General features: G+C 45.5%; 1 protein-coding gene across 1 annotated transcript in view; it reads right to left on the bottom strand.

The window, feature by feature from the left end:
- Nucleotides 1-3,589: 3,589 nt before the first annotated feature.
- Nucleotides 3,590-25,306, bottom strand: part of LOC141080634 (uncharacterized protein CXorf38 homolog) — a 49,035-nt gene continuing 27,318 nt past the window's right edge. Inside the window, exons 4-7 of the mRNA XM_073566004.1 lie at nucleotides 24,915-25,064; nucleotides 4,634-4,843; nucleotides 4,430-4,556; nucleotides 3,590-4,006 (exon numbers count right to left, since the gene is read on the bottom strand). Of these exons, the coding sequence (XP_073422105.1) occupies nucleotides 3,918-4,006; nucleotides 4,430-4,556; nucleotides 4,634-4,843; nucleotides 24,915-25,064 (576 nt within the window). The 3' untranslated portion in view covers nucleotides 3,590-3,917. The remainder of the gene's footprint in view (nucleotides 4,007-4,429; nucleotides 4,557-4,633; nucleotides 4,844-24,914; nucleotides 25,065-25,306) is intronic.

The raw sequence follows: 25,306 nt of genomic DNA, 5'->3' as shown, positions 1-25,306 counted from the left end.
TAATGGGAATCTGTCACCCCATTTTCGGCCTATAAGCTGCGGCCACCGCCATCAGGGGCTTATCTACAGCATTCTGTAATGCTGTAGATAAGCCCCCAATGTAACCTGAAAGATAAGAAAGAGTTATATTATACTTACCTGGGGGTGCGGTGGGTGTTGCTGTCCGGTCCGGCGCCTCCCATCTTCAAGAGATGACGTCCTCCTTCTTACTTCTGCTGCGAATCCTGCGCAGGCGTACTTTATCTGCCTTATTGAGGGCAGAGTAAAGTACTACAGTGCGCAGGCACTAGGAAAGGTCAGAGAGGTCCGGCGCCTGCGCACTGTAGTACTTTACTCTGCCCTCACCTTGGCAGAAAAAGTATGCCTGCTCAGGAGCCGCGGCAGAAGTAAGAAGGAGGACGTCATCGCTAGAAGATGGGAGGCGCCGGGGTGAGTATAATCTAACTCTTTTTTCTTATCTTTCAGGTTACATTGGGGGCTTATCTACAGCATTACAGAATGCTGTAGATAAGCCCCTGATGGCTGTGGCCGCAGCTTATAGGCCAAAAATGGGGTGACAGATTCCCTTTAAGTTCTTTTCTGTTTCTTATGTCTTGTACTTTTCACTGCCATTTTTGGCCAAACAAATCAAAAAGCGCGCGCAGTTCATTCATTTTGTGCAAACTCAAATTGTTGTTTGTTGTTTTTTATCCTGAACTGTTCTTTTTAGTGCAAAAATATTTGTGAAATGATGCAAAAAAAATCTGGCTAATCATCTTGAGTGGACCAGGTGTGTACAACATTTGGAAGAAGTTTTATTATTTATCAGGTTTTGCTGATATGGCCCTATCTTATTCCACAGCACTTTACATACATTATCATCCTTGTCCCCGATGGAGCTCACAATCTAAATTCCCTATCAGTATATCTTTGGAATGTAGAAGGAAATTGGAGTACCCGGAGGAAACCCACACAAACATAGGGAGAACATACAAACTCCTTGCAGATGTTGTCCTTGGTGGGACAAGGCTGCAATGTTAACCACTGAGCCACCATTGCAAATGATGAATCAAGTGAAAACATCCAGACACCACAATTTCCTGCCTGCATTGGGGTCTTCAAAAAAGAAACGAGCGAACAGATAAAATAGACTAAAAAAAGGCGGGGAAACATGCTAAACAACTGGAGTGGTAGAAGCTGGCTAGGGGCCCGCACCGAACTAGTCAGGTCTCTTTCTATGGTCCCCAGAAGGCTTATCCCATAGCGTTTCACAGAAAGATCTACCCGGCCACGATCGCTGAGCCAGGGTGTATGACCCAAGCTACCCGTGGTTCGGCCAGCACGAATCTAACAACAGATTCCACTTCTGTATACAGTAGATAACGTGATCCACCATTGACAATGGTGATACAGCTCACCTCTTCCCACTCCCTGCATAATGAACTCTGCACAGGGCACAGAATATGTTAAGAAAACTCCCAAATATGTCAGTGAGCTATCTCCAGTATTGTTTTTTTTTTCCTATGGAAGATGTCAACAACAAGATGGCAGGTGAAATATTGATGTACAAAAATAAAAAAAAACATTTATCATAAACTAAAAAGAATATTTATTGATATCTGAATTAGTAAAATACACCCTATTGATGTTACAGTCCATTTTGGAGTTTGCAAATCATATTTTACAAGGGCTCCTTTACACACTTTTTTATCATTTGTTAATGCGTGTAAAGAAAAAACATCATGAGTTTTAATCATTTTTATACCATTTTCTTACAAACATCTTTGTTACTGGTTTGGTGTTTTTTTTTTCTTAATTTTGTAAATTAAAGAAAAAAAAATTCTGGCAGTTACTAATACCAAACAAGGAGGCTATGGGAAAGGTGTTTCAAAGCACACTGCATCTAGACCGGTCACTTGTAAATGGCTCATATTTTACATGGTTGGTCTAAATGCTTCTGTTACCAGGAATTTGGTGGATTTTCTTTTTTAGCTCCTGCGTTTCCATTCCCGAGATACAGTTGTGGCCAAAAGTATTGACACCCCTGCAATTCTGTCAGATAATACTCAGTTTCTTCCTGAAAATGATTGCAAACACAAATTCTTTGGTATTATTATCTTCATTTAATTTGTCTTAAATGAAAAAACACAAAAGAATTGTCCTAAAGCCAAATTGGATATAATTCCACACCAAACATAAAAAAGAGGGTGGATAAAAGTATTGGCACTGTTCGAAAAATCATGTGATGCTTCTCTAATTTGTGTAATTAACAGCACCTGTAACTTACCTGTGGCACCTAACAGGTGTTGGCAATAACTAAATCACACTTGCAGCCAGTTGACATGGATTAAAGTTGACTCAACCTCTGTCCTGTGTCCTTGTGTGTACCACATTGAGCATGAGAAAAGAAAGAAGACCAAAGAACTGTCTGAGGACTTGAGAAACCAAATTGTTAGGAAGCATGAGCAATCTCAAGGCTACAAGTCCATCTCCAAAGACCAGAATGTTCCTGTGTCTACCGTGCGCAGTGTCATCAAGAAGTTTAAAGCCCATGGCACTGTGGCTACCTCCCTAGATGTGGATGGAAAAGAAAAATTGACAAGAGATTTCAACGCAAGATTGTGCGGATGTTGGATAAAGAACCTCGACTAACATCCAAACAAGTTCAAGCTGCCCTGCAGTCCGAGGGTACAACAGTGTCAACCCGTACTATTCGTCGGCGTCTGAATGAAAAGGGACTGTATGGTAGGAGACCCAGGAAGACCCCACTTCTTACCCCAAGACATAAAAAAGCCAGGCTGGAGTTTGCCAAAACTTACCTGAAAAAGCCTAAAACGTTTTGGAAGAATGTTCTCTGGTCAGATGAGACAAAAGTAGAGCTTTTTGGGCAAAGGCATCAACATAGAGTTTACAGGAGAAAAAAAGAGGCATTCAAAGAAAAGAACAGGGTCCCTACAGTCAAACATGGCGGAGGTTCCCTGATGTTTTGGGGTTGCTTTACTGCCTCTGGCACTGGACTGCTTGACCGTGTGCATGGCATTATGAAGTCTGAAGACTACCAACAAATTTTGCAGTAGAATGTAGGGCCCAGTGTGAGAAAGCTGGGTCTCCCTCAGAGGTCATGGGTCTTCCAGCAGGACAATGACCCAAAACACACTTCAAAAAGCACTAGAAAATGGTTTGAGAGAAAGCATTGGAGACTTCTAAGGTGGCCAACAATGAGTCCAGACCTGAATCCCATAGAACACCTGTGGAGAGATCTAAAAATGGCAGTTTGGAGAAGGCACCCTTCAAATATCAGGGACCTGGAGCAGTTTGCCAAAGAAGAATGGTCTAAAATTCCAGCAGAGCATTGTAAGAAACTCATTGATGTTTACCGGAAGCGGTTGGTCGAAGTTATTTTGGCTAAAAGTTGTGCAACCAAGTATTAGGCTGAGGGTGCCAATACTTTTGTCTGGCCCATTTTTTGAGTTTTGTGTGAAATGATTAATGTTTTGCTTTTTGCTTCATTATTTTGTGTTTTTTCATTTAAGACAAATTAAATGAAGATAATAATACCAAAGAATTTGTGTTTGCAATCATTTTCAGGAAGAAACTGAGTATTATCTGACAGAATTGCAGGGGTGTCAATACTTTTGGCCACAACTGTATGGTGGCTTCTTCCTTTATGTAAATCTTGTCTTGTTAGCCAAGGGGGTGTGGTTTTCTCTGTGGGCATTTTCCTGGTGATCACGCCCACTTTGTATATGTAAATCTATTCCTATATTAAAGAGGAAAAACGGGGCGTAGAGGGGTACAGGAACAGAAAAAAAAATAGTACCAGATTATTTGGACCGTGTCAAACATTACATTTTTAAGTACCGTACTCTAACATCAAGTGACAAAAAAAAGGTCAAAACAAAAATACCATTCACATCATTTTACCAAAACATCTAGTCTCAGTGTCCTTGACTTAAAAAAAATGCAGTTAGATACGCTAACAGCACCACTACGAAAAACACTGCAGCACGTCGGGTGTGAATCCAGCCTGAAGAAGGAAAAGAAAAATAAAAGTTAACATTTCAAGTTGTACGTTCTCATTTTACTGATTTACTCCAACAATATGCAGGTAAAATAAAAACTGTTCTAAGGGATTGTTCATACGCTGCGTTTGCTGTGGAAAAAACGTTGCATTTTATGGTACCAGCAAAGCGAATGAGATTTCTGAAAACTCATGCTGCTTGTATTTTCCTTCCGGATTTGAACCATCAAACCATTTTTTCAAATTGGCAGTATGTCAATTTCTTTTCAGCATTTTTCACCCATTGAAATGTATCGGGGGGAAAAAACAAAAGTAAAGAGGCATGCAAAAATTGTGCCTAAAGAATGCACCTTATAGAAAACCTTACCTTCTAGAAAACATTACGGCCAATAATTTCTGTGAACTTGGATAGATGAGAAAGGAACTAACCTTCTTCACTAATTGCAACATGATCCTTGCACAATCTGTCAAGGTTCTCTATGTCTTCTTGAAAAACAAATTGGAGATCTTGATTTTGAGCGAGGAAGGCCTTCAAGCTGCCGACCTTCTCTATATCCTGCAGGAGAATACATAGTTCTGTATCTTTCATCCGTGTGCTCGTTTTAATGCAGTCTTGTCTATTTTGTGTCTTACCTTTTTAGTCAGTGAACCGTGTTCCTCTATCTCTAGATACAGGTCTTGGATTAGTTGCTGTATCATTAGTCTCTCAACCATATGTGAGGACAAACTAGTATCATAAGTGCTGGAAGGCTGATGAGATGTGAGCCTGCTTTGTAAAGTGACCTGAGGTCCATCCACCTCATATATGCCTGAATCTTCTACATTCCAATCCGACACGAGGACCTAGTGTGTAAATGCAGAAATGATATTAGTATACTCTAGCCTTACTAACTGGTAACATGCACCTCTTACTTCATATGCTATTATCCCTTTAATGGGAATCTGTCAGGTGAGCTGTGCGTAGCCTAATAGTATCCTGAAATAAGGCCTGGGCAGCCCTTTCAGGATATGTAACTTTTATTTCTCTACGTGGCCCTGTTGTGTCCCTGTAAGCAGCGGGCAAATGTATTGTTGAGCTATGAAGAGTCAAGGCTATGTAAATGAAAAATTAATATTCAACCCTTCCCTGCCAATAATCCCGCCCATGTCTCTACTGGCATCACTGATTAAGTCAGACTGCCATATGCCAGAGGATCGCATTGCAATCCTCGGACTGACCGTCTGCTCTCCTGATCTAAGAGTGACTGCTGCATAGATATACATGATGTCACACTCCGGTCAGGAGAGCAGATGGCCAGTCCGAGGATTGCGTAACTCAGCAGTCTGACTGAATGAGTGATGCCGGCCAGGAGGAGTGAGCGGGACTATGGGCAGGGGAAGGAGTGAATATTTATGTTACAGTTACATGCAGGCCAGCAAGTCAAGTGTATGTACCATATTTTTAAGACTAAGATGCACTTTTTTTCCTCCAAAAATGTGGAGGAAAATGGGGGTGCGTCTTATAGTCCGGATTTCCCTAATATGGCTGTGATGGAGAGGTGGCGGAGCAGCGGGTCACAGGAGGCAGGAGCCGGTGCTGCGGCTAACTCCTGTGCCCGCTGCTAAAGAGAAATGACTATTCACTGCATTGCACATCCATGGGCGTGGAAAGGAGTGAATATTCATTTCTCTTTAAATGGCGAGCACAGCGTTATCCGCAGCAGCCGGCTTCTTGCAGTTGACGGGCGTTCTAGTATGCCGGCTACTTAAGACAATGAATGTTCACTGCTTTCCACTCCCATAGGTGTGGAGGGCAATGAATATTCCTTCCCTTTAGTAGCGGCACAAGTGAAAGCCCGGCAGCTGCAGGAACCTGGGTGCTGCGGCTAACACTGTGCTTGCTAAAGAGCAATGAATACTCACTGCGCTCCAAGTACACGCTTACAAGCATAAAGCAGCTGCTGGCACCAGAGCAGAACGCTGCGAGGGAGCGCAGGGAAGGTAAGAATGTTTTTTTTTCCGCTGGAGGCCATGAATACCAGGATGGGGAAGGGGGCCAATCATACCAGGATAAGGATGGGGCCATGCATACCAGGACAGAGTTGGAGGCCCTGTATACCAGGGTAGGGATAAGGGAGCCATGATACCAGGATGGGGCATATTAAGTATAGAATTGATCACATTTTTGCCTCAATTTTTTTTTCTAATTTCCTCCTCTAAAACCTAGGTGCATCTTATAGTCTGAAAATTACCGTAAATGCCAAATAAATGTTTACCCCTTCCCTGTCCGTAATCCTGCCCACCCATCCCAGCCGATGTCACTGATTGGTTGCAGTCAGATTGCTGTATTATTTGCCCAAGGATAATATCGCAAACCTCGGACTGACCGTCTGCTCTCCTGACATGAGCGTGATAACACGTATTTTATGCAGCAGTCACTTTCAGGGCGGGAAAGCCGCCAGCCAGTCCAATGATTGCGATGTGATCCTCAGACAAACAGCAGTCTGACTGAATCAGATGCCAGTGCATAGGGGTGGTCGGGATTATGGGTGGAGGAAGGGGTGAACATTTGCCATTTACATATGCTTGAGTTTCCGGCATGCGACTATAAATTTGTCTGGGGCTTAGAGGAACACTACTTCAGGATACTAGCAGTATACTACACAAAAACCACCTGACAGATTCCCTTTAAAAGGGATTTTTTTTGTTTTAGTCCTACAATTTTTTCCTCCCCAGTCCAATAGCCATAATTTTTATTTTTCTGTTGATGTTCTCATGTATCAGGGCTTGTTTTTTTTGCAGGATAATTTGTCATTTGGATTTTTACTAATTCCTTTTACCATATAATGTACTAAAAACATGAGAAAAAAATTGGAAGTGGGCTAAAATGGTGAGATAAAAATGCAAATTCCACCATAATTTTTTGTTTTTACAACGTTCATTGTGTGCCAAAAATGACCAGGAAACATGACTCTTCAGGACAATCCGATTACAACGATACTAGACATGCATTGATTTTTTATTTGTTTAAGTGATGAAATATAATCCAGAAGTTTTTAAATTTTTTTTTGGTTTGCATGGCCATTTTCAGAGACCTGTAACATTTTTACTTTTCTGTTGAAGGTCCTGAGTTAAAGGGAACTTGTCAACTCGTTCTGCCGCTATAAGATGCGGCCACTGCTTTTCAGGGCTTATCTACAGCATTCTATAATGCTGTAGATAAGCCCCCGGTCTGACCTGAAAGATAATCATAAATGTAATAAAACTTATTTTTCTTAAGTACTGCAGTGCACAGGCGCTGGGCCTCTCTGACCTTTCCCAGCGCCTGCGCACTGCAGTACTTTGCTCTACCCTCAACAGGACAGATAAGTACGCCTGTGCAGGAGTGCTATGCCGGGGAGCTATGAATCAAGCAGGAGGGCGGCGTTGCAAGAAGATGTGAGGTGCTGGACCCAGACCTGTGACACCCAATGGACCGGACTGCCACCCCGCCCCCCTCCGGTGAGTATAATTAAACTTATTTTTCTTCTCTTTCAGGTCAGATCGGGTTCTTATCTACAGCAGTAGACAGCATCTTAGGGTATGTGCACACGGATTCTGCTCCGGATCCGCAGCGGATTTGGCCCTGTGAATCCGCAGCAGATTCTCCTGCATTGTACAGTACCATTAAAGGCAATGTAAAATGAAAAACGCTGTGCACATGCTGCGGAAAAATCCGCAGCAGAAACGCTGCAGGTTCATTTCCGCAGCATGTCAATTCTTTGTGCGGATTCCGCAGCATTTTACACCTGCTCCATTATAGGAATCCGCAGGCGAAATCCGCACAAAATCTGCAGAAAATCCGCAGGAAATCTGCACTAAATCCGCATGTAAAACACAGGTCATTTTACCTGCGGATTTAGCAAAATCCGCAAGGAAAAATCCACAGGGTAATCCGCAGCATGTGCACATGCCCTTATAGAGGCCAAAACAGATGACAGGTTTGCTTTAAGGTTTGGTTTTCTGCGGGGTGAGCTGATGTTTTTTATTGACACCAATATTGTGTACTACAATATACAGTGAAAATCACAATCTCCTATTGAGCTCAGCCTTTGGAGGACTGAGATTATAGCGACGGGGGTCTTCAACAGGCCCCTGGCTTTGAGAAACTACTCACGTGGCCAACAGGAGCCAGTTGTGCAGACGCAACTTTTTTTTGTCAAGCTAAAAAAAAAAATGATTCCAACCAGTTGTTTTTTTTGGTTTTGTTTTTTTTTACCATTCAAGTCTGTGGGAAACAAATTGGCTAAATATACATCAGTTTTCTTTCATTTGAGAAGGATCCGTTATTTACTTACTGGACAAGATACAATTGCAACAAAACTGAGGGATAATTTAACTGATCAGTTTTCCACAGACTTCAATGTTTAAAGAATGGATCCAGTTAAAATCATTTTTTGTTAGCTATACAAAAGTTGCATCTGCACAACTTTTTTTCGGAACAGACTGCTGTTGGATCCGTTCTAACTGATGATTACTGGACATGTGAACATAGCCTTAAGGGGGCTTCACACATAGCGATATCACTAGCAATATCGCTAAAGCGTCACCGATTTTGTGACGCAGCAGCGATATTGCTAGCGATATCGCTATGTGTGATACTTACCTCCGACTGGCTCCCCCACTGGTTATCGCTGATCGCGCGAGAATGTCATGGGCCGTTTCTCGTCGGCAGCTTCCTGCTGGGCTTCGTGCTGGCGCCGACGAGCGACGCGTGGACGCAGGCGGAAGAAGAACTCATCACTGCGTGTGACAGGTAAGTAACGACCGGTGCTGTGTCGCTGCTGAGATCTGCCTGTTTGGCAGCTCACTAGCGACCATTTAATGATGCACCAGCGATCCTGACCGGGTCGTATCATTGTCGGGATCGCTGGTGCATTGCTAAATTTAACGGGACCCTTATACTACGGCAAGCTGACAATCAGTGGTGGGGGCTGGGTTACACAGATTAGCTGGTATGACTTCCATACAACACATACCGTAGTCCTCTTTAATGATCATCTCCTGTTGACAAAACACTGATTGTTTAAAACTAGATCAAGAGGCTGAGAAAGCAACACCTACACGTAACCTGTTGACATATTCCCTTTAATTTCAGATTTATGTTGCACTAGCAGAAGAGCCCGGCGCTGCCCGGGCATAGTAACTAACTACGGTTAGTTATAACAAATTATAATGATTATATCTATATATATAAAGCTGAGTGTAGAGCCCCGTCTACTCCGCATAGCCACATTCACTATAATATCCCACATCATCCTGTCAGCCAGAGCTACCGGACTACTACTCCTAATATCCCACATTGTCCCGTCACCCAGAGCCACCGGACTACTACCCCTAATATCCCACATCATCCCGTCAGCCAGAGCCACCGGACAACTACCACTAATATCCCACATCATCCCGTCACAGCCGCCGCACTACTACCTCTAATATCCCACATCATCCCGTCAGCCAGAGCCACCAGACAACTACCACTAATATCCCACATCATCCCATCACAGCCGCCAGACTACTACCTCTAATATCCCACATCATCCCGTCAGAGCCACCGGACTACTACCGCTAATATCCCACATCATCCCGTCAGAGCCACCGGACTACTACCCCTAATATCCCACATCATCCTGTCAGCCAGAGCCACCGGACTAATATCGCACATCATCCCATCAGCCAGAGCCACCAGACTACTACCCCTAATATCCCACATCATCCCGTCAGCTAGAGCCACTGGACTACTCCTCCTAATATTCCGCATCATCCCGTCAGCCAGAGCCACCGGATTACTACCCCTAATATCCCACATCATCCCGTCAGCCTGGGGTCAGAACCAGAGCGCTGAGTGGATTTGCCCTGACTTCCATACCAATGATCCCTTTTATAGAAGCCTGGGGTGAGAATCAGAGCGCTGAGGGATTTACCCTAACTTCCATACCGGAGATCCCTTTAAGAAAGCCTGGGATCAGAACCAGAGCACTGAGTGGATTTGGCCTGACTTGCATACTAATGATCTCTTTAATGGAACCCTGGTGTCAGAATCAGTGTGCTGAGGGATTTGCCCTAACTTCCGTACAGGAGATCCCTTTAAGAGAGCCTGGGGCAGTACCAGAGCATTTGAAGGCAATTGCCCTGACTTCCTTACCAGGGATCCCTTTAAGAGAGGCATGGGGTCAGTACCAAAGTGCAGAGTGGATTTGCCCTCACTTCCATACCGGGGATCCCTTTAAGAGGGGCCTTGGCTGAGAGCCAGAGCGCTGAGTGGATTTGCCCTAACTTCCATACCGGGGATCCCTTTAAGAAAGCCTGGGATCCGAACCAGAGCACTGAGTGGATTTACCCTGACTTGCATACCAATGATCCCTTTAACAGAACCCTGGGGTCAGAATCAGGGCACTGAGGGATTTGCCCTAACTTCCATACAGGAGATCCCTTTAAGAGAGCCTGGGGTCAGTACCAGAGCATTTGAAGGCAATTGCCCTGACTTCCATACCAGGGATCCCTTTAAGAGAGGCATGGGGTTAGAACCAAAGCACTGGATGGATTTGCCCTGCCTTCCATACCGGAGATCCCTTTAAGAAAGGCCTGGGGTCAGTACCAAATCGCTGAATGGATTTGCCCTAACTTGCATACCAATGATCCCTTTAAGAGACCCTGGGGTCAGAACAACAGAGCTGAGTGGAACAGTCCTAACTTCCATACCGGGGATCCCTTTAAGAGGGGCCTGGGGTCAAAACGAAAGCGCTGGATGGATTTGCCCTGACTTCCAGGCCAGAGACCCCTTTAAGAGGGAAGATCTGCCTATGGAATGGAGGATGTGTGATACGTATATGGGCACGGGAGGGGGGGATTCATTTCTGTCATGTGCTCTGTGCTCCTTTCTGGGGGGCAAACAATGGCTGGGAGCTTATGTTCCCAGGGATGCTAGATTTCTCCCATCATGTCAGTGTCTGCTGAGGTGTTGTCAAGTGGGAAAACTTGCTCATAGCAACCAATCACAGCTCAGCTTCTTTTAACCAGCTCTGGTTAAAAGTTTGATTTTGGCGCGCACGGCGCACCGTCAAAAGTGCGCAGCGCAACTAGCGCATGGCCTGCGCACGATCTGCGCACCCTATGCTAAAGATAGGGTGCGCCGATCGCAGGCGCCGCTGTGCGCTAGGAGGCGGCGCTACAAGCAAGGGGCGGGCACGCCGGGCAGAGAGCCGGCTCGGGGGCGGAGCTACCCCCGGCCGTGCGTGCGCTTAAAAAGCGCTAATGTGAAACCACCCTAAATAAGAGACTTAGCCTTACATTTTCTAATCATGGATGTCATAAATTTTGTCATTTTGTCTCCATGAGCAAATACCCTGTGTTTCCATCAAGTATAAATTTTAATTGAGTCTTTGTTTAGTAAGTCTCTAAGAGATTGTCTCTTCTGAGAGAGCAGATTTAAAATATTGGGGTCAAGTGTCGTTCTATGGTCTTGTTCTAGTGTTTGGGTCTCTTTATAAAGAGTGTCTTTTATTTTTTCTACTTTTATTCTTATGCGAAGCCATAGAAATCAATTCACCTCTTATTACGGCCTTGTGGGCCTCCCAAATAGTTGCGAATTGGATGTTGTCACTCAGATTAATCTCAAAGAACTCCTGAATTTTCTTTTTTATTTTGTTTTTGGAAGGTTCATCTGCAATTAAAGTTTCATTCAGCCTCCAAGGGTTATTGTTTGGTCTATGACCTATCACAAGTTTATTTATTAAGATGGAGTGGTCAGAGTGAACGCTCGGGATTATTTGTGAGTCTTTTAGATACGAGGATATTTGGAATGGGATAAAGAGATAGTCAATTCTACCATAGGACGATTGTGCTTGTGAGAAATGAGAGAAGTCTCGTTCAGTAGGATGAAGAAATCTCCAGGCATCAATTTTTGCACGTTTTTTATGAGTTTTTTCTGAAGCGTCCCCAGTCTCATGGAAAATAGTTAGAAATGCGGATTTTTAATGAGCATGCTGCGATTTTTACCGCGATGCGTTTTTTTCGCGGAAAAAAACGCATCAATATACACAAAGTGCAGAATTCATTAAAATGAATGGGATGCTTCTTTTAAGCGTTTAAGAGTTTTTGCCGGTAAAAATGCTTATGTGGGTACACAGCCACATACATACATACAGTTTTATATATAGAGATAGCGTTTGCACATGTACGTTTGTATTTCAGCCACAAGCTACTTTGATCTGCGTATTAATTTAATACTGCAATCTGTGCTCCTCATTTTTTTTCCTTCCGAGTCACCATGATGAAATGTCACGCAAACGGGATCACTCTGTGACTTCAATTTTTTTACATTGATTTTTGGGGTGATTTATAATTCAGTCCTCAGTTTTGTTTTTTGTTTTTTTGTGTGAGACGAGCTGTAGATTTTATTGGTACGATTTTAGAGTACACACCACTTACTGATCACATGCCGTAAAAAGTTATGGCTCTCAGATTATTTATTACGTGATTTTTTTTTCCCCTTCATTTTTGCATTTTTTTTCCATACAGGTTGAGAAAAGGACGGTGAAATACTGTAGGTTTTTACGTTTTGAGGCATCAAATACACCAGCACTTAATATGTGATATACATAAACTTTACATGTCAGGAAAGAGATCAAATTCAATTGTCTGTACGAGGAATATGGGGTTATCTTATCTGACATTGGACTGGACATTTTTTAGAACTTTCTACAGAACGAACTGGTGGACACCGGTATCCCTAATTTTTGGTAGCAGACATTACAGATCATTACCGAAACCAACTATGCAGTAAGTCTTTAATTGCCGCACATCCTACAATCACCTAGGGGGTCAGTCTGAACTGCATTTTTTTTCCTATTTTCTAGAGCAGCAATAAAAGCCGGATTACTTACTGGTAATGCTCTTTTAGTGAGTCCACGACAGCACCCACTGGAGAGAGGGATCCGCCCATAGGAAGAGGAAACCTACAGAAATAAAAGGAGCGGTCCTCCTCTCCTCCTCAGTTGGATTTCAGAGTACCAGGAGAACCTCCAAATATTAGGCAAACACTATCCTTTTATGTTTAAACTTATTCACTGTATATCTAAGTAAATGTACTCTATTAGTACATGCTCTATTAATTTCAGGGAGGGAAGTGAGTGGGTGCTGTCGTGGACTCACTAAAAGAGCATTACCGGTAAGTAATCCAGCTTTTAACCATTCGCCACGACAGCACCCACTGGAAAGACTTTCAGAGACCTTCACCTGGGAGGGACCACTGTGTTGAGGACAGCGCTACCAAAGGCTAGGTCAGAAGAGGATGAAAGATCGAGCCTGTAGTGGTTATAAAAGGTGGATGGAGCCGACCAAGATGCAGCCTTACATATAGACTCGATTGGGACATCTCCCCTTTCCGCCCAGGAGGATGCCATAGCTCTAGCGGAATGCGCCCTGATACCCTCCGGAGGATCTTCATTTCTCGCGGAATATGCCAGACAGATTGTGTCCCTAATCCATCAGGACAGGGTACCCCTCGTGAATCCATACCCCTTCTTTAGGCCCTGGAAGGATATAAACAGAGCTCTACACTGCCTCCAGCTCCTAGACCTCTCAATGTATTTTAACACTACTCTTCTCATGTCTAGGGTGTGGAATTTTTCTTCTTCTGGAGTGAAGGGGTCATTAAAGAAGGAGGGGAGAAGGATCTCTTGCGATCTGTGAAATCTTCCTGCTACATTTGGAAGATATGAGGGATCTGGCTTTAATTTCAACCTATCCTGGAATGTTAATAGGAAGGGTGGATCTATGGATAGCGCTTGGATGTCGCTGACTCTCCTTGCTGATGTCAGTGCCACTAAAAGGCCCGTTTTTAGTGATAGGTATTTAGGTGACACTGAATCTAATGGTTCAAAGGGGGGTCCTGTTAGGGCATCTGGGACCAGGTTTAAGTCCCAGGGGGAACCCTAGATATGTGGACTGGGTTAACACGTTCACAGGCCCTGATGAATCTGGATATCCATCTGTTACCTGCTACATTATAGCCATAAAGGGCTCCTAGAGCAGATACCTGGACTTTTAATGTATTAACAGATAGCCCCAAATCCCTTCCCCTTTGAAGGAATTCTAGGATGGGTGCAATCGGAACTTCTCTAGAGTCAGGCTTTGCATGGAACTCTAGAAATTTCTTCCATATCTTGGTGTAGATTTTTGTGGTAGATTGCTTTCTGCTTTGTAGGAGCGTATTGACTAACACATCGGAAAACCCCCTTGATATTAGCATCTGCCTCTCAAGTTCCAAGCCGTCAAGTGGAAGCTGTCCACTTGAGGATGGAAGAACGGCCCCTGAGAGAGCAGACTGGGGGTTGAAGGGAGGACCCAAGGGTCTGACACTGTCATGGTCCATAGCCACGAGAACCATGGCCTCTTGGGCCAAAATGGTGCTATTAAGATTATCCTTGCCTTCCCCTCCCTGATATTCTTGATGACTGGTGGCAACAGTATGGTTGGAGGAAAGGCGTACGCCAGTTCAAACTGCCATGGAGCTTAAAGGGCATCCACTATTTCCAGGTGGTCTGCCATACTGAGGGAGGCAAATCTTCGCACTTGTCTGTTTTTCCTCGTGGCAAAGAGGTCTATCTGAAGGAGGCCCCATAATACACGATCTATTTGAATATCTGGTGATTAAGACAGCATTCTCCTTGCCGTAACGAATGCCGGCTCAAGAAAGCCGCCTTCAAATTGTCCTTTCCTCTGATGTGGAGAGCAGAAAGGAATAGTAGATGCTTTTTGATGCTAGAACAAAAATTTTGCTTGCGGAAGACATTAGACCTTCCGATTGAGTTCTGCCTTGCTTGTTCAGATATGCCACCACTTTGGTGTTGTCTGATAAGACTCTCACGTGCTCTCCTCGAAGCTGCAGAAAAAAATGGTATAATGCATAACTAACCGCATTTAACTCTTTTAAGTTTGAAGAATCTTGCAGCTCTTTTCTATTCCACCGACCTTGGGAGAAGGTATGCCCCATGTGAGCACCCCATCCCCTAGGGCTAGCGACAGTAGTCACTATACGGGATGGTGTTATCATCCATGGAACCCCTCCCGATAGGTGATCGTCACCTAGCCACCACGCTAGAGAGGTTAGGACTATTTGAGACAAGGTTATATTTTTTTCAAGATGACCATGTATATGTGTCTCCTCTAGGAGAATTTGATGTTATAATCTCCGTGTATGGAATTTGGCCCACTGGACCGCCGGGATAGAAGAAGTAAGGGATGCTAATAGGAACATGGCTTCTCTCAAAGACATGCATGGTCTGTCCATTGTTGCTCTAAATTTCGCTTTTATCCTTGAAATTTTTACATGCGGCAGCATATACCTCTGACTTGTAGAGTCTAGATGAAGACCTAAGAAGGACTGGAGGGTTTGTGGAACAATCCTGGACTTCTTGAAATTGATAATCCACCCTAGGGCCTGTAAAGATGAAACCGTGTCAGCTACACGATTACTACATTGTATAGCTGAGTTCCCTACTATCAAAAAGTCGTCAAGATAAGGTATTATTAAAGAGTCCTTCTGACTTAGAAAGGCCATCACCTTCGTGAAGATCCGGGGTGCCATAGAGAGGCCAAATTGCATTGCTGTAAACTGGAAATGATGGATGTCGCCGGCGAGGGAGACTGCCACTCTGAGGTATCTCTGATATCTGCCATGGATGGGAAGATGATAATATGCAACCTTTAGATACAAGCAAGCCATCATACATCTAGGAAAGAGAAGCTTAATGGTAGATCTGATTGACTCCATTTTAAATTTATGGTTATAAATACTTAGGTCCCCAAAAAATGAGAGAGGTATTCAAAGAGTGATACCTTTATTGGCTAACCAGAGAAATTATAATTTCAAGCTTTCAGGGCTCAGAAGGCCCCTTCATCACGCTACATGACAAGTGAATTACTGAGAAGAGAAGGCAACATGTAAATAGGAATTACAACAGGACATGAGGTAATGCTAGCTAGAGACAGGCCAAGGAACTCAATTTAAGGTTTTTGTTACACATGCAGATGAGGTCCAAGTGTTCTATTAGAGATCTGAAGACCTTCTTGTGGAGGTGTGAACTGTGTCCATGTAATGAGTCATGAATCCAGGTGTCAAATTGAGTCCTATGGTTAGAGATTGAAACATATTTATAAATTTGAACTCCCAGATTTTTCTTTCACTGTTACTATTAAAATGACCTTTCAATATTAGGACTTTTAGATCTGCCAAGCTGTGTCCAGATCTAGAGAAGTGTATCCCAACAGGCGTGTCCAGCTCATTTTTAATAGTGTGTCTAGGCAGAATCATCCTTGTTTGTAGTTTTTGCTTAGTTTCCCCGATGTATGTCCCTGCATTGCACCTTGTACACTGTATCATGTACACTACATTGGAGGATGTACATGAAAAAGAGTCCATGATCTTATAGTCCTGATTTGTGTTGGGTATGGGGACTTTATCCTTTATCCTTGTAGCTCTGTGGATCTGTTCATCAATTACAAGTCAGCGTCGGACTGGAGCACCTTGGGCCCACCAGAGAAAATCATTCTTGGGTCCCACTATGTAGCTACATAGAAATAAATACAAGGCCACCAACTGTGCGATATAACAAGCTAATATCAGGGTATAACATAAGGTAGTACATGTCTTAATGATATAGCAAGGGTTGGCGCCCACATTTTGGTTCAAACGCAATGATAAATGTTCCCTGGTGTTTATTAACCACTAGGCCAATGTGTTATAGCACCAGTGTAGTGGAGGGGATTTTATGACATCTCATCTCATCTATACGCTGAGAAAATCCACGGTGGGAATTGACCGATGCAGTTTTAAAGGGGATCTGTCACCCCATTTTAGCCCTATCAGCTGCCAGCACTGCCATCAGGGGCTTATCTACAGCATTCTGTAATGCATTCTGTAATGCTGTAGATAAGCCCCCGATGTAACCTGAAAGATAAGAAAAAAGAGTTAGATTATACTCACCCTGGCATTCGGTCCGGTCCGATGGGTGTCGCGGTCCGGTCCGGCGCATCCCCATCTTCATATGATGATATCCTCCTCCTTGCTTCTCCCTCGGCTCCTGCACAGGCGTACTTTCTCTGCCCTGTTGAGGGCAGAGCAGAATACTGCAGTGCGCAAGCGCCGGACCTCTCTGACCTTTCCCACCGCCTGCTCACTGCAGTACTTTACTCTGCCCTCAATAGGGCAGATATAGTATGCCTGCGCAGGAGCCAAGGGAGAAGCAAGAAGGAGGACATCATCGTCGCCTGACCGCGACACCCACCGCACCCGCACCCGGTGAGTATAATCTAACGTGTTTTTCTTATCTTTCAGGTTACATCGGGGGCTTATCTACAGCATTACAGAATGCTGTAGATAAGCTCCTGATGGCGGTGGCCGCAGCTTAAAGTGCTAAAATGGGGTGACAGATTCCCTTTAACAAATTCACCACCGATTTCATCCTTTGCAATACAAAGAATCAGGTCAGTGGTAAAGGTGCGACATTACATAGTAGTAAATGCAGCAATATCTGCACAATGTCTGTGTGGATGTTTTTGCTGTTAATTTGCTGTTTGATTTCTGCAGCAAATACATTATGTGAATGCCCCCTCTTCTAGTGGTGGGGGGTCCTAAATCACTTATATCTGACATTGGAGTAATATCAAAAGAGTTTTCCCTCACATCCCCCCCATATAGTTTTTACAGAAAGCTCTCTGCCACCTATAAGACCATAACGTTTTATGAAGAGCCTCATTTTGTTAGTAGTAGGGAAAGAAAAGTTTTAGTCAGGGGTGATAAAGGGGGAGAGGGGCTCAATCAGGGTAATACAGGGGGAGGTGGCACAGTCAGGCAAGATAAAGGGGGAGAGGGGCTCAATCAGGGTGATACAGGGGGAGGTGGTGCAGTCAGTCAGGGGTAATACAGTGAGGGGCTCAGTCAGGGTGATACAGAGGGAGGTGGTGCAGTCAGGGTGATACAGGGGGAGGTGGCGCAGTCAGGGTTATACAGGGGGAGGTGGCGCAGTCAGAGTGATACAGGGGGAGGTGGCGCAGTCAGGGTGATACAGAGGGAGGTGGCGCAGTCAGTGTGATACAGGGTGAGATGGTGCAGTCAGGGTGATACGGGGGAGATGGTGCAGTCAGGGTGATACAGGGGGAGGTGGTGCAGTCAGGGTGATACAGGGGGAGGTGGCGCTGTCAGGGTGATACAGAAGGAGGTGGCGCAGACAGGGTGATACAGAGGGAGATGGCGCAGTCAGGGTGATACAGAGGGAGATGGCGCAGTCAGGGTGATACAGAGGGAGGTGGCGCAGTCAGGGTGATACAGAGGGAGGTGGCGCAGTCAGGGTGATACAGAGGGAAGTGGCGCAGTCAGGGTGATACAGAGGGAGATGGTGCAGTCAGGGTGATACAGAAGGAGGTGGCGCAGACAGGGTGATACAGAGGGAGGTGGCGCAGTCAGGGTGATACAGAGGGAGGTGGCGCAGTCAGGGTGATACAGAGGGAAGTGGTGCAGTCAGGGTGATACAGGGGGAGGTGGTGCAGTCAGGGTGATACAGGGGGAGGAGGCGTAGTCAGGGTGATACAGGGGGAGGTGGTGCAGTCAGGGTGATACAGAGGGAGGTGGTGCAGTCAGTCAGGAGTAATACAGTGAGAGAGGGCCTCAGTCAGTGTGATACAGGGTGAGATGGTGCAGTCAGGGTGATACGGGGGAGATGGTGCAGTCAGGGTGATACAGGGGGAGGTGGCGCAGTCAGGGTGATACAGGGGGAGGTGGTGCAGTCAGGGTGATACAGGGGGAGGTGGCGCAGTCAGGGTGATACAGGGGGAGGTGGCGCAGCATGGGTGATACAGAGGGAGGTGGCGCAGTCAGGGTGATACAGGGGCGAGGGGGTGCTTCAGGGGTGATTCCGGGGCGAAGGGGGTGCAGTCAGGGGTGATTTCAGGGTAAGGGGCTGCAGTCAGGGGTGATTCCGGGGGAGGGGGTACAGTCAAGGTGATTCAGGGGTGATTCCGGGGGAGGGAGTACAGTCAGGTTGATTCAGGGGCGAGGGGGTGCAGTCAAGGGTGATTCCGGGGTGAGGGGGTGCGGTCAGGGGTGATTCTGGGGCGAGGGGGTGCAGTCAGGGGTGATTCCGGGGGAGGGGGTACAGTCAGGGTGATTCAGGGGCGAGGGGGTGCGGTCAGGGGTGATTCTGGGGCGAGGGGGTGCAGTCAGGGGTGATTCCGGGGCGAAGGGGGTGCAGTCAGGGGTGATTTCAGGGTTAGGGGCTGCAGTCAGGGGTGATTCCGGGGGGAGGGGGTACAGTCAAGGTGATTCAGGGGTGATTCTGGTGGAATACAGTCAGGGTGATTCAGGGGCGAGGGGGTGCAGTCGGGGTGATTCCGGGGCGAGGGGGTGCGGTCAGGGGTGATTCTGGGGCGAGGGGGTGCAGTCAGGGGTGATTCCGGGGGAGGGGGGTACAGTCAGGGTTGATTCAGGGGCGAAGGGGTGCAGTCAGGGGTGATAGAGTGAGGGGTGCAGTCAGTCAGGAGTGAAAGGAGAGATGAGGTAATGGGGCCCTGATTTATCCCTAAGTAACTTAGCCCATCCCCCTCTCTCCCCCCAGACTAAAGGCCCCCCATTTACACTTACTCTCAGGCTGGCAAGGGGCCCTCCTTCAACCATTGCAGCTGTAGTAGGGAGTCATCTATCTCCCTCTGCTGCTTACACTGTGGGGGAGGGACATTATAGATGACAACAGCTCATTACCTGAGCTGTGCTGTATGGCTGAGGAGAAGAGGACACAAACTTAAGCTAACACTGATTAGCTGTGCTGCAGCCAATCAGTGTTAGCCTTGCCTAGAGCTGCTTCACTCTCTTTGCTTGCTCATCGCAGGGAAGAGCAGTAACACAAAAAGTCATCAGGACACAAGAGCGCTTACTGCTTATAAATAGGGCTCCCCAGTCTGCAGCAGCCGAACATGTGACCCCGCCCGCACTGCTCTATTGAGCAGCTCTGAGCAGTGAGCACGGAGCTGGGAGTAGTGGTGGTGACGTCACGCTGGGAGGAGTCCTGCTCTGGGCTCCTCCCACAGAGCAGTGAATATTAATTTTTCTTTAGTAGCGGGGACAGCAGAAGCCGGCTTCTGATTCCTGGCACCCCCTGCTGCTCCGCTGGCACGGGGCCCCCATAGCAGCTGGCCACTGGCTGGGGGCCCCTGGAGCAGTGGGGGCCCTAGACAACTGCTGGCCAGTATGCCAGCAGCTGCCTATGCTTGGGCCCACCGGAGAATCCTCCGGTTCTCCGGTGGGCCAGTCCGACCCTGCAAGTGGATGGTACCCTTGTTGTAGGAATGTTTTCCTAAGTGATAGTAGGTGTAGTTTTCTATCCTCATTGTCTGAACAGGTCCGAATGCACCTTAGAGCTTGACTGTAGATTACTGATTTTTTTGTGTGTGTCTTGGATGAAAGCTGTTCCATCTCAGGTATGTCGGACGTCCTGTGGGTTTATGGTAAATAGTCGTTTGTATGGTATTGTCTTTGATGTATATGGTCATGTCTAGAAAATGATTTTGGGACTTTGAAAAGTTGAGGGTGAGCTTGATGGTTCAGGTGGAATTTGTTGAAGTTTTTGTGGAAGGTCAGCAAGTCCTCCTCTGAGCCTTTCCAGATTATTAGTAGGTCATTAATGTAGCAGAAGTATGCTAGAGGTTTGATAGTGCAGGATGCCAAAAAGTCTTGTTCTAGTTTAGGCATAAACAGGTTAGCATATTGTGGTGACATTTTGCTTCCCATGGCGCTGCCCATACACTGTTGGTATATATTGTTTCCAAAGGAAAAATAGTTATGTTGGAGAAACGACTATTTACCATAAACCCACAGGACGTCCGGCATACCTGAGATGGAACAGCTTTCATCCAAAACACACAAAAAAATCAATAATCTATAGTCAAGCTCTAAGGTATATTCGGATCTGTTCAGACAATGAGGATAAAAAACTACACCTATCACTTAGGAAAACACAAGGGTACCATCCTCTTGTAATTGATGAACAGATCCACAGAGCTACAAGGATACCAAGAAGCAGCCTCCTGGATTACAAACAGAAGGAGGACAACATCAGGGTGCCCCTTGTGGTCACTTACAATCCTCGCATGAGCATTTTAAGGAAACTTGGTGCTGACCTCCAACCCATATTCCACAGAGACCACAGACTGAAAGCAATATTCCCAGAACTGCTACTGCTCTCCTACAAAACAGCCTCCCAACCTAAGGAATATCCTTGTCAGAAGTGCCCTCGCATCACCATCAGAGAAGGGCACAGTCCCCTGTAACAGTAAGAAATGCAAAACCAGCACCCACATATCACAAACAGATAAAGTCTCCATACCCAACACAAATCAGGACTATAAGATCATGGACTCTTTTTCGTGTACATCCCCCAATGTAGTGTACATGATACAGTGTACAAGGTGAAATGCAGGGACATACATTGGGGAAACTAAGCAAAAACTATTAAAAATGAGATGGACACGCCTGTCGGGATACACTTCTCTAGATCTGGACACAGCTTGGCAGATCTAAAAGTCCTAATATTGAAAGGTCATTTTAATAGTAACAGTGAAAGAAAAATCTGGGAGTTCAAATTTATAAATATGTTTCAATCTCTAACCATAGGACTCAATTTGACACCTGGATTCATGACTCATTACATGGACACAGTTCACACCTCCACAAGAAGGTCTTCAGATCTCTAATAGAACACTTGAACCTCATCTGCATGTGTAACAAAAACCTTAATTTGATTTCCTTGGCCTGTCTCTAGCTAGCATCACCTAATGAGTCATGTCCTGTTGTAATTCCTATTTAAATGTTGCCATCTCAGTAATTCACTTGTAATGTAGCGTGATGAAGGGGCCTTCTGAGCCCTGAAAGCTTGCAAATATAATTTCTCTGGTTAGCCAATAAAGGTATCACTCTTTGAATACCTTTCTCATTTTTTTGGGACCTAAGTATTTACAACGATTTTTCTGGCTAACACGGTACCACAATATTATTTTGTATTGTACATCGTATAAATTTATGGTTATAAATTAATGTATTCAATTTTTTTAAATTAATGATCGTTCTGAACGAGCCATCAGGCTTGGGAACCAGGAATAAGGGGGAATAGAATCCTCTTCCTTCGTGTTCACTTGGAACAAGAATTAATACATTCTTGGCTAATAAGCGTCGAATCTCAACCTCGAGGGCCTCCTGCTGTATTGGAGAGTTTAGAGATGTAATAATAAATGAGTCATGGTGAACATGATGGAATTCTAATTTTAACCCTTCTTTGACTATGTTCATGATCCCAGAACTAGCTGTTATTTTTTCCCATTCTTGGAAAAAAAACCTCAGTCTACCTCCTACTGGAGGGTCTGGTTTCTCAATATCTATCCTTTCGGAAGGAGGATCCTTTAAATATAGCACCTTTGTTTTTGTCCTCCTTTGTGGACCAATGAGCTTGTCTTTCTGCTGGCCTTCCCTTGCCAAATGGCCATCTCTTGAATGCTCTCCTGTAGGATGGAAGAGGGGTTAGGGAAACCTTTTGTCCTTTCCTTAAGTGAGAATCTCATCTAGGGCTTTCCCAAAGAGAAACTCACCCTCACATGGGATAGCGCAGAGCTTTGATTTGGACTGCGTGTCCCCCTTCCAACTCTTGAGCCATAGGGCACGCCTGCATTGTTAACTAAACCCACTGTCCTGTCTGCTAGGCGCAAAGAGTCCGCCGAAGTGTTGGCCAAAAATGCTGCTGCACCTCGGATTAAGGGAATAGCGGCTCGCAATTTGTCTCTGGAGACCTTCTGATCTATTTGCTGGTCAATCCATACCAGCATAGATTGCACAGTACATGTGCTGGCTACTGCTGGCTTGAATATGCCCGTAGCTGACTCCCATGATCTCTTTAGAGAGGCATCCGTCTTGCAGTCAAGTGGATCCAACAGCATGCCTGCACCCCCTACTGGTAAAGCTGACTGTTTTGAGGTAGAGGCAACTGCTGCATCCACCTTAGGGACTTTCGTCCATGTTAGCAGCTCCTCATCGCTAAATGGATACCTCCTTTTTGAGGTTGAAGGGAAGTAGCCTCTTTGATCTTGTTTCTCCCACTCTTAATTAAGGTTTTGACCTTCGGAATCACAGGGAAGGCTCACCTCTTTCTCTCTGCCAATCCTGCGAACATTATGTCCTGCGTTGTTTGGGCTCCCTTTGTCTCTGTACACCCATAGTGTTTCTGATGGATTTAACTAAGTTATACACACTATCTATGGGGAAGCATGAGCGTCCTTCCATATCTGATGAGGATGGTGATGAGGACGTCAGTGAGGAATCGGAGGCTTCTCCCTAGTCATTATCAGACTCTGAGCTGGATATTACCAATCTTTTGCTCCTACTTTCTGTAGGCATACTGGACTGACTTAAAGCCTGTAATTCCTCCCTGATCATTGCGCGTATGTCCATAGCGGACACCGCTGCCTCCTGCATGGTCTCACTGATACACCCCTGACATAACTTTTTGGGGTAGGAGTCAGGGAGAGGCTGTTTGCATAGGGCACACTCCTTATACTTGTTTTTTTTGCTTTTTCTTGGTCTGGAAAGAAGGGAGACATAGTGAGAGAAAGAGGGTCAGTTAAATAGGCAGAGATTATACACTCACCGAGTGAAGCTGTAGGTACCGGATCAAGAGGCCGGGGTACAGTCCTGGTGGCGTCCTTGGTGTCACTCCTGCGGCTTCTGTCCGTGGAGCCCCTGTTGGAGCGGTCCCTGGATGTGCCTGTGACTGCAGTGTCAACTGCCGGGGGATGCGTACTCTGTCTGGAGAAGACATACTTGCATCAGTTCTTCCCAGCATCGCTGGGGTCTTAAGAAGCCCTTCATCATTCAAATTTCGCGGCCCCCGCCACCTGTACCGCCTCTTCCGGTTTCCTCCGGAAGTCCACAGTCCATTTCCGGGGCAGGAGCGCATCTGGTGTATTGCGCGTGTGCGGCCTGGCTTCATGTGTCCACGACTGCTCACAGAGGAACTCATTCTGGTCTGTCCCGGAAGTTCCTCTACTACTTCCGGGGCAGAAGCGCCTGTGGTGTCCTGCACATGCGCGGTCCCCCGATGCCCTCGGGACAGTGCCGATGCCAGTGTTGTGGGGAGAACGGACACCTCCTCCGGCCCCGCACTCCTACGTGGGCCGGGGTGGCTCTACCCGGACCCCGACGGGGCGTCTATTGCTTGAACCCCGGGCGGCCTCCCCCGGACCCAGTGTTCAGCCATTCCTCAGACGAGGGGGGAGCCGGAATACAGCACTCCCCCGACATTGCATCCAGACCGCAGCCCCTGCCATTCTCACGGATACTGTGCAGGCGGCATGCTGGCCCAGGTATTTTCTTCTTTGTAGGAATTCTTCCTGCAGTTTCCATAGGAACAGGAAACAAGCTGAGGAGGAGAGGCGGACCTCCCCTTTTATTTCTGTAGATTTCCTGTTCCTATGGGCGGATCCCTCTCTCCAGTGGGTGCTGTTGTGGCAAAGGGTAAAAATTGATATTTCATATATTTCATGTTTACATGCTTGAGCATTAAAAAATACAGACTGCAACTTTGTTAGTTATGTATGGAAATGGCTACTCTTAGTATTCTCCTATTCACACCATTGTTCTCTTTTGTTAAGAACAGCATATGTGGCCCCAAAGTGGGGGCAATTGGAATAATAGTTTTATCTCTTATAGAAATGTATGGTTCAAGAAAAAATTTGTCATTCTTCCTCAAGATCAATCTCATCAATCTTGCATGTATGCTGTATCTAGATATATCATACTATTCTTTTATGAGATAACCCATTTCATTAAAAAAAATGTAAATACCAAACAGCAAACTATTACCTTCTGCATTTTTTTGCCGTCCCCTACAAGGCCAGGCACATGTGTGAATTCAGAAATTAAATTATGCATTTTTTGCTCAAATGTTTTCAACCAAGAAGATGAGACCTTCATATCATAAGAGTGAAACAACTCATTTCTGCACTTTATTACCTGCGAAGAGAAATAATATACCGTATGTAAGAATAATGTAATATGACTGATTTGGGCTTATAAATACTGATGAAAATTACTGACCAAATACCGTGTGAAAATGGCCTTACAATAAAAGTAACCACACGGCGGTACTAAAAGTTCCTGATGTAAAAAAAACAACAATGTAATATGGTTTACAATGGAGCCTGCCATCATTTTTTATAAACCACCATTACCAAAACCTTGGTGCCCTTTGAACT

Source organism: Dendrobates tinctorius, unplaced genomic scaffold (assembly GCF_039654945.1).
Source record: "Dendrobates tinctorius isolate UK_male_01 unplaced genomic scaffold, ASM3965494v1 ptg000016l, whole genome shotgun sequence".
Taxonomy (NCBI): domain Eukaryota; kingdom Metazoa; phylum Chordata; class Amphibia; order Anura; family Dendrobatidae; genus Dendrobates; species Dendrobates tinctorius.
Note: the sequence above shows the minus strand (reverse complement) of the source record. Positions and strands in the feature narration are given on the sequence as shown.